A 9,983-nucleotide genomic window follows, 5' to 3' on the forward strand; every position below is an offset into this window, starting at 1 on the left:
TTAGGGCAAAAGGCAGCGCAGTACTGTTACATAGGTCTGATGAGCTGGAAACACAATGTATAATCTATCCTGCTCTCTACACCAAACATCAGTAATTTGACAATGTATAAGCCACCAGTGCAGCACACTGTATTTTTCCAGCATCGTCTGAGTGCTACTTGACCTTCAGGATTGGACGGCACCCTTCACACTGCTTAGTGCAGTACATGGTGGATGGAGCAAATGAGCCATGTATTGAAGCCAATACCGTGTGCATAACAGGCGTTTAACAAAACATTTACTCAGACAAATCATGAAGCGCTTCAATAAGCATGATAAGTTGCAGAAAGATATCAAACCATTCACGTGGATATCTATGTTATCCTATCTGAGGGCGGGCAATATTCAATATCATAGAGACCCTGGACATATTGTTTTCTACTATTTGACTCAGTGGGGGACATACATAAAGTCTGGTTGAGACTTGGCGGAAGGGGTAAGGCCACATATAGTGCAGGACAAATTTATCAGAAAATATTGTAAATTGGAACTGTACTGTAAAATATTGTAATGACCATAAAATACTGTAATTGTAAATTGCACAACAAATCTACACCAGCCCGAGGTTGGCGTAAATGTTACTTTCAGGTGCACACACAGTAAGGAACACCTTTGAATTATTAAGGAAGCAAATGTTTTTACATCAAGCGTATCGGAGGCCAATTTGATTTGGTCTTAAAGAGAATCTGGCATTAGGATTTCACCCCCACTCCCTCCTCCCAAACTATTTTTATTCGCATGTAGCTTTTTCAAAGACAAGTCCAGCAGGTTCTGCCATTACTGAGATATCAACGTTTGAATTGATTTGAAAAGAGACTGAAGATCTGAAGCCTCTGTCACTCTAGCTCTATTCTCCGCCTAGCACTACCTCCTCCTACATGACTAACGGCTCCTTTGCCTGAAATTACACAACATAGAGGCTGTGCTGGGTGAGGAATAGAGCTGGAGTGCCAGAGGCTTCAGATCTACCGTAGATCTTCAGACTCATTTGCATATCAATTCAAAAGCCGATCTCTCAGTAATTGAAAAATGGACTGGCCATGTAAAGGTATTGATGGACTTTTCTTTGAAAGAGCTACATGAACCGAAACTCAATCGCGCCACCTCCGGCGGCCATTTTCCTGAGGCCCACCGTTGGGAGATCAATGTGCAGAGTGGGGACTCTTGGCAGGACATCAATGGCTCCGGCCTTGCACCACTGAGACAACCCTCCTCGCAGCCCAGGGCCCACAGCATCTCCACTCCTGCCTCCTGTGACCCCCGCACCACCACCACCCTGTGCGCCAGTAAGCTAAATTTGAACTATAAGACGAACCCCCATTTTCACATTAAATTTTTTTTTTTTTTTTTTTACCATTTTCTTCCTCTAAATTTGGGGTGCGTCTTATGGTCCAGGAAGAGAAAAGGAGTCAACCCAATCTTAACAAATCCCATTTTTTATGTCAAATCAGTCTGGAACAACTTGTCAATTACTTAACCATTATGTTCATATAAACAGCTGTCTAAATGCTGCTGGAATCAATTCAAACAAAATGATAAGTATCTCTGAGCTTCTGCGTTATTTTGTCATCAGATAGCATAGGAAGCATACATCATATAGTCACATGTTTCATACTTATCCGTGACTGAAATAAGTTCCATTCAACTGAATGAGGTAGTTTTGGCTGCAGACACGTGAATTACTGCAATGCTCATTGTCAGGAGGAGATATGTTGCAGACATTTTGGTAACAAATCTGCCATGTGTGACTGTATATAATTTAAAGGGAATCTGTGAGGGGGATCCACCCTCCTAAGCCGTCTATATGGGAACATAGGACATAGGAAGCTGAATAAAATGATACCGTGATATCTGCAATCAGATGTCTTATTCCCAATGAACCCATGGTTTCCTTAATATGTAAATGAGCTATTCAGAACTATGTTGGGACACAGATCTCCCTGACAATCTGCCTCCAGGACGTATTTAACATAAAAGAGGGAGTGGCCAAATAACGACTGACAGTCGGCTCTACATGTATCACCCTGGTATCGCCCCCTTTCCCTTAAAATACGCTTCATAGGCAAATTGTCAGGGAGATCTAGGTCCTGCCCATAGATCTTAACAGCTCATTTACATATTTAAAAAATGTGGATTTCTCTGGAATAAGACATCGGATCATGCTCATATAGACTGCTTAGGACAGACTGTCAGAATGGCTGAACACAGTAAACTAAGTGATACATCCTTGGATTTAGGGTCTCTTTGCCTACATCAGGCTGCTCTCACATGAGGAAGCAAAAACCTGCTGACAGATTCCCTTTAAAATTGCTATATGTATGAAAAGTGCATCCTTTGATGGAAACACAGGACCAAAGTAATGGACAATGCAGGATACAAGCTAAATGATATTATGTGAGGAGGCTATTAATAGTTATGAATGCAATGACTTTACAACTGATATGACCGTGAATACATAGCCAAATAGAAACCTCATGAACAATTCTCACCAAGAGAACATCATTATTGCTCTATATACTGATTAGAATCATCCCCAAACCCAGCAGCATTATTACACTTTTATTACAGTGGTTCTCTTGCACATGTTGCACCTAGACTTGACTTAGATGTGCCAAAAATCCGCTCAATAACAAGTGATTGGAGCAATATTCAGTTTATCGAGGGTCACACAGGGAAAATTACCAGTTCTGCTTATGGGGTAGAGGAGGTTGTTTCTTAAAAATGACGGCATGTACAGTATTTGGCATAACCGCAGACTGAAATGGCCACAGCACAAGCAAAGACTGTGAAGGGGCCACAGCTATTTCCCTGCAAAACAGCTTTCTCAGGGGAAATGCAGTCGTTTTCCAGAAGTTTGACACCAATCATAAGTGTAAAGAAAATCCTAGTGATATGCCATAACCCCATAACACTAGAAGATGGGGATATCTTTTTAAGAGTTTTCTCCTATTGAGGAACATGATAAGGCCGCAATACACATTAGAGTGCCAGCCGGACCAGTCGATGTCACTGGGTTTGGCCGATGTTAGTCTGATATGTATAGGAGCCTTATGATAAAGTTGTGCCGCAAACGATCATCTGTCATTCAAAACAAATGTTCGAATGCTGATGATCGAGTGTTAAAGGGGTATTCCCATCTCCAAGATACTATCCTAATATGTAGCAGGTGTAATAATAATAATAATAATAATAATAATAATAATAATAATAATAACCTCCAATTAGAAATGTAGTATAGTTCTTCTGATTCACTATGTCTCTTTCCTCATGTGCAGGTCATTGCAGGACCTTAGGTATCCATGGTTATGACCACTAGCAACAAGCTGTCACTATATCAGTGGTCATGACCATGGATACCTAAGGTCCTGCAATGACCTGCACATGAGGAAAGAGACATAGTGAATCAGAAGAACTATACTACATTTCTAATATTATTATTATACCTACTACATATTGGAATAGGATCTTGGAGATGGGAATACCCCTTTAAGGCCAAGCTTTATTACATGCACATGAGGACCTCCAGACTTCTTCTCATTATTATCTACATCACTTATATCTGCTCTTCTCATCTTAGGTTTTATCTAGACATCAATAAAATGTAGATAGCTGCTTTAGCTGTAAGGTAACTAAAGCCAATTATGGAGTGGAAATATCTGCATGCCGCATTCATGCTCACATAGATTCCATAGTGGCAGAGTGCAAAAGTCCAAAGAATACAGTATAGAAGAGCAAGAATCATACAGATCAGGTGGACCCTTCCACCATTATTACTGATCACATGAAACAGGTTCTCAAAAAGGATCTAGTATGAACATAAAGGATAGCCTACAGAGAGACTAGGATCTAAGGATTGGCACAGACAGGCTTTCAGAAAAAGTTTGAGCAGATTGTGGCGATTTTTGACAAGTCACTTTGTGACTACATGTGTACAGTGGATAAGAAACCAGTGCAAGGCTGCCCAAACACTAGATTAACCCCTTAATGATGACCAGAGCATTTTCTGTTTTCATTTTTTGCTCCCCTTGTTCCCAGAGCCATAACTTTTTTATTTTTCCATCAATATGGCCATGTGGGGGCTTATTTTTTGTGGGACGAGTTGGACTTTTGAATGACATCACTAGTTTTACCATATCGTGTACTGGAAAACAGGAAAAAAAAAATCCAAATGCGGTGAAATTGCAAAAAAAAGTGCAATACCACAGTTGCTTTTTTTTTTTTTTTTACCATGTTCACTGAATGCTAAAACTGACCTGCCATTATTATTCTCCAGGTCATTACGAGTTAGTAGACACCAAACATGTATAGGTTCTTTTTTATTTAAGTGGTGAAAAAAAAAATCCAAAGTTTGCAGGAAAAAAAAGTCTCCATTTTTCGTGATCTAGGGCTGGGTGAGGGCTTATTTTTTTGCGCGCTGAGTTTACGTTTTAAATAATAACATTTTGGGGTAGATCCAATGTTTTGATCGCCCACTATTGCATTTTATTGCAATGTAGCGGCGACCAAAAAAAAAGTAATTCTGGCGTTTAGAATTTTTTTCTCGTTACGCCGTTTACCGATTGGATTATTTTTTTTTTAAATTGATAAATCGGGCAATTCTGATCTCGGCGATACCAAATATGTGTATGTGTTTTTTTTTTTGTTATTGTTTTATTTTGAATGGGGCGAAAGGAGGGTGATTTTAACTTTTATATTTTTTAAAAACTTTTTTTTTTTTTTTTTTCATACACACTTTCTGCTTGCTTCAATAGTCTCCATGGGAGACTAGAAGCAGCAATTATCTGATCCCCTCTGCATCAGATCGCCTGTATGTAGCAGAAATGCTCACTTGCTATGAGCGCCATCCAGTGGTCGGCGCTCATAGCAATCTAGACATGACAACAACAGGGGTCTGCTGCAGACCCCGAGTTGTCATGCCAACCCATTGGTGATCCGTGGGTCACCGATGTGCAGAGTCATTGACGCGCTTCCCGAAAGCGCGAGTTAAATGACACTGTCAGAGATTGACAGCAGCATTTAACTGGTTAACAGCCGCGGGTGGATTGCAATTCCACCAGTGGCTGTTGCGGGCACATGTCAGCTGTATAAATCAGCTGACATGTGCCCGGTTCAGTGCGGGCTCAGCGCCGGAGCCCGCGCTGAACCGAGAGTACCGACGTGATGCATACTAATCAGCACCACGTCGTAAAGGGGTTAAAGAAGTAGTCCATTATTTGGACAAATCCTTGTGAAACCCCACGCTTGGCCCCAATAAAATAAAAAAGCTGATACTCCCCTCCTGTGTCAGCGCCATTCCCATGGTGTTAGCACTCGCAGTCCCGGGGCTCTCAAGCGGTTGTTGTGACAGATGATCCCAGAGCACAATCAGCGCTGGCGTCACTGGCCCCGGCTTCGAACAAACTTGAACATGAAGAAATCAGAGATCAGCTGCAGCCCAGATTTCCTCTTCATGTTCAATTCGACAGAAGGAGGAGACATTGATGCCAGTGCTGATTGGGCGCCGGGGTCATGTGTCATAACAACTGCATGGGAGCCCCGTGACCGTGAGTGCCGACACCTCTGGAACGGCGCCGACACAGGAGGGGAGTATAGGCTTTTTTATTTTATTGGGGCCAAACATTTAGATCAAGAAGGGGTTGTCCAAGTAGTGGACAACTCCTTTAATGTCACAATGGTCTGTAGGTCCTGTCAAAATGGACACAAGCCTTCAGTTATTCTGTATAAAGGCTGTGGCTGCCTCATCCTGCTCCTACCAAACACTGACCTTTTGTCAATGAAATAAACAAGCACATTCAGCCAATCTGAACGCACATGTTTGTAGGTATGCCAGGGGGAATAATGGTCTACATCAAGAACCCATCAATACTATGGAGGTCTTTTCTTATTTGTACTAACCTGAAAAACTCGCTTTATGAATGGACGAATAATAAACATTACTATGGTAGCAACTTAATAGGAATACACAAGAAAGGGAAGAGGTGGAGAACAATTGGTAGAAGGAGAAAATAAAATTATTTTATACATATTGATATTCATACATATTGCCAGTGTTTCCCAAACCCCATCCTCACGGCCCCCCACAGGTCATGTTTTCAGGATCTCCTTAGTATTGCATAGGTGAGAGGATTCCTGATGCCTTGATGATACTTCAATCACCTGTGTAATACTAAGGAGATCCTGAAAACATGACCTGTGGGGGCCGTGAGGATGGGGTTTGGGAAACACTGATATAGACACACACTTTATCATATAACCTAGTATGACAACATTAAAAAAAAAAAACCTGCGTAAGGAAACAAGTTGACCTTCTGATGTTCTAATGTGATTATACTACGTCAGATAATAAAGTATATGTACGATAAATATTTTTGGCTCGTACAAATTGTGCCCTGCACAGCCCTTTTTCTGTTTTGTGCATCTGGGACACTTTCGTTATTCACCTTGGTGAAACAGGTTTTCTGTATTGGTATAGTAGCAACTAGAAAAATGGCCATTTGGAAAAATCTGATTCCTCGGGGGGGGGGGGGGAGATGACTCTGGTCTTATCGAGTCTCCAGTCCCATTCCCTGGCGGCAGTGTATTGCTAATCCGGCTGAGACACACCGGTAAACGGCTCCAGGCTGCACATCCATAGCACCCAGTCTGTGCCACATTACTCTGCTCCAAGCTGTCCGGGCAGTGCTGACAGCAGAGAGAATAGCAGCTTGGCAGGATCAGGCCTTGCCATTCCCCATCTCAGTCAGTTATTAACAAGGTTTTTCTTAAAGAAAAAAATTATATAAGAAACCTCTGTAGATGACATCTGGATGGTGGAAAGGTAAAATAAATAGCTACTATCTAAAATGAATGAAAGATGGATGTGTAGGTTTTTATATGAAGTACGTACAGAAGTATTAAGGGTGGAAGAAAGGTTATTCTGGCAGCTGACTAGGAAAGGGTTCTTTACAGTTAGAGCAGTCAGAATGTGGAATGCCCTACCACAAGAGGTAGTAATGGCAGACACTATATCAGCTTTTATAACGGGCTGGATGATTTCCTCAATACACATAACATTGTGGGTTATAGATAATTTAGTGACAAAATGTATAATTAGTGGAGAAAGGTAAAACTTGAAGGACCAGGTCTTTTTTCAACCTATGTAATAACTTTCATTGTAAGGAAATTCTTGTGTGTCCTTTGTAACAAAGTCCTTCTATAGTATCAGTCTTCTAGGTGTGTGTAAGGTATATAATCTATACACTGTACACAGCCACCTGCTGCCCCATGCCATGTCCATTGCCTGCTGCAGTATTAGTCTCTAATTAAAGAGACAGATCAGCCTTTACTCCTCCAGCCTCGTCCACACCCCAGTACAGAGCGGCACATGGCTCTGCACCCGGCCACACAACACATCATGGAGAGCCTGGGCTGTGACTGCCCACCCTGAGGCAGCAGGGCTTACAGAGCTGTCAGCAGGTGCAGCCCATCCCACACCCACTATAGCCGCCAGTGTCACATGTGCACAATGGATGGTACCGCGGTGACCTCTTACCAAAAAGCGGGTGGATCCGGTGCCCTGATCAACGGCCCCCACTAGCGGCCCTAGGACAAGTCTGTTGGTAGCTGCCATACTCCGCACTCTGTCACCCGGGCTGACTGCTCGGCCTCTCCCAGCTCTAATGCACGCTGCCCGGCGAGACCGGCTCACACATAGCTATGCCACACAGGCCGTGACGTCACGGGGCGCTGACCGAGCTGCACCAATCACAGGCTGGGGGTGTGCGGCGTGACGTCACTGACCTTCCTGCCGCTTGTCACTGCTGCTCTGTACACGCCCGGCTGGTCGCACGTTACGTCACGCCGCTGGGGAGGGTAGACGACCTTGTGCTGGTGCCCACATCTCCTGTGTGGGGGTGGCACACCACCTGTGTTGGCAGAGACGAAATGTCATACAGGGCGCGTGAACTGGTCTGGCCGGTTCCAGTAGAGTGAGTGGCACAAGTGTGCGTGTGTGATGACAGTACATGGGCATCAATCCATGGCTGGCAGCTCACACATCATGGCACCCCTTCAGGCACTCTGCTCAGGACTCGGGATGGCAGCTGCTGGCTGAGCACAGGGCAGTGGACGGCAGAGGATGCAGAAGCCTGGAGCGGTGTTATGTATGGGAAAGCGCACAGTGTGTACAGGATCACATGTGTGGAGACTTGTTCTGCGCCATCAGCTCCATCCTTGTATTATAGCGCCATTAGCAGTCTGTGGGCCATGAGGGGGCAGGTTACTGAGACTCAGAGGAGATGGCGTTACCTGCTGCACCTAATAACTGCAACTCCTAGTTCTCAGCAGCAGAGGATGACATGGGGGCTGCACTGTGATGGGGGGCTGCACTGTGATTGGTTGCAGGGCGTAACACAATATTTTGTCATTTAGGCACTGCATACATTTGCCATGTGAGTTTTCACACAAGACTTTTTTTTTTTCTCCCTGCTTTAGGCAATGTTCACACAGAAAAGCGGAACTCCTGCAAAACACATTCATCCTATTAAAGAAACAAACGGACAGTCACAAAGAGCAAGAGATGAATGTGCATCAAACTCCATGTTGCAATAATATATCATTGTTTGCCTACACACATACATATACAGTATATACACGCACAGTGGGGAAAATAAGTATTTGATACACTGCCGATTTTACAAGTTTTCCCACCTGCAAAGAATGGAGAGGTCTGTAATTCTTATCATAGGTACACTTCAACTGTGAGAGACAGAATCTAAAAATAAAAACAAGGAAATCACATTGTATGATTGTTACATAATTAAATAGCATTTTTGGCACGAAATAATTATTTGATCACCTACCAACCAGCTAGAATTCTGTCTCTCACAGACCTGTTAGTTTTTCTTTATGAAGCCCTCCTACTCTGCACTCATTACCTGTATTAATTGCACCTGTTTGAACTCGTTACCTGTATAAAAGACACCTGTTCACATAATCAATCACACTCCAACCTCTCCACCATGGCCAAGACCAAAGAGCTGTCTAAGGACACCAGGGACAAAATTGCAAACCTTCACAAGGCTGGGAAGGGCTACAGGACAATAGGCAAGCAGCTTGGTGAGAAGGCAACAACTGTTGCCACAATTATTAGAAAGTGGAAGAAACACAAGATGTCTGTTAACCTTCCTTGGTCTGGGGCTCCATGCAAGATCTCTCCTCATGGGCTGAGGATGATTCTGAGAAAGGTCAGGAATCAGCCCAGAACTACATGGGAGGTCAATGACCTGAAAAGAGCTGGGACCACAGTCTCAAACATTACCGTTAGTAACATACTAAAGCCGTCATGGATTAAAATCCTGCAGGGCACGCAAGGTCCCCCTGCTCACGCCAACACATGTCCAGGCCCATTTGAAGTTCGCCAATGTCCATCTGGATGATCCAGAGCAATCATGGGAGAAGGTCATGTGGTCAGATGAAACCAAAATAGAACTTTTTAGTATCAAATACACTCGCTGTGTTTGGAGGAAGAAGAAAGAGGAGTACAACACCAAGAACACTGTCCCAACTGTGAAGCATGGTGGGGGAAACATCATACTTTGGGGGTGCTTTTCTGCAAAGGGGACATGACGACTGCATTGTATTGAAGGGAGGATGGATGGGGTCATGTATCGCAAGATTTTGGCCAATAACCTCCTTCCCTCAGTTACAGCATTGAAGATGGGTCGTGGCTGGTCTTCAGGTTAAGTGCTTTTTTGCGGCATTTTTACGGCTGCGAAAACGCTTGTAAAACCGTCTGCCATGCAAAGCAATGTGAATTCGGATGTGCTGCTAATTAGCGCGCCGAATTCGCATTGCGTTGCAAAACGCAGCATGACCATTTCTACTGCGATTACGCTGCAAATTCGAGGCCATTGAGGAACATTGAAACGCAGCAAACCCGCAGGTATATGTGGATTTGCTGCGTT

At 43.6% G+C, this 9,983-nt stretch overlaps 1 protein-coding gene across 6 annotated transcripts in view; it reads right to left on the minus strand.

Annotated features, from left to right (window-relative positions):
* Positions 1–7,792, minus strand: part of GK (glycerol kinase) — a 71,342-nt gene extending 63,550 nt beyond the window's left edge. For all 6 annotated transcript variants that reach the window (XM_073664737.1, XM_073664739.1, XM_073664734.1 and 3 more), the window contains exon 1: positions 7,571–7,792. In XM_073664737.1, coding sequence (XP_073520838.1) covers positions 7,571–7,648 — 78 coding nt within the window. In that variant the 5' untranslated portion in view covers positions 7,649–7,792. The remainder of the gene's footprint in view (positions 1–7,570) is intronic.
* Between the last annotated feature and the right edge of the window lie 2,191 nt (positions 7,793–9,983).

The sequence above is a fragment of the Phyllobates terribilis genome, unplaced genomic scaffold (genome assembly GCF_046119375.1).
Source record: "Phyllobates terribilis strain yellow unplaced genomic scaffold, ASM4611937v1 Scaffold_2__4_contigs__length_985480577, whole genome shotgun sequence".
NCBI classification, from domain to species: Eukaryota; Metazoa; Chordata; class Amphibia; order Anura; family Dendrobatidae; genus Phyllobates; species Phyllobates terribilis.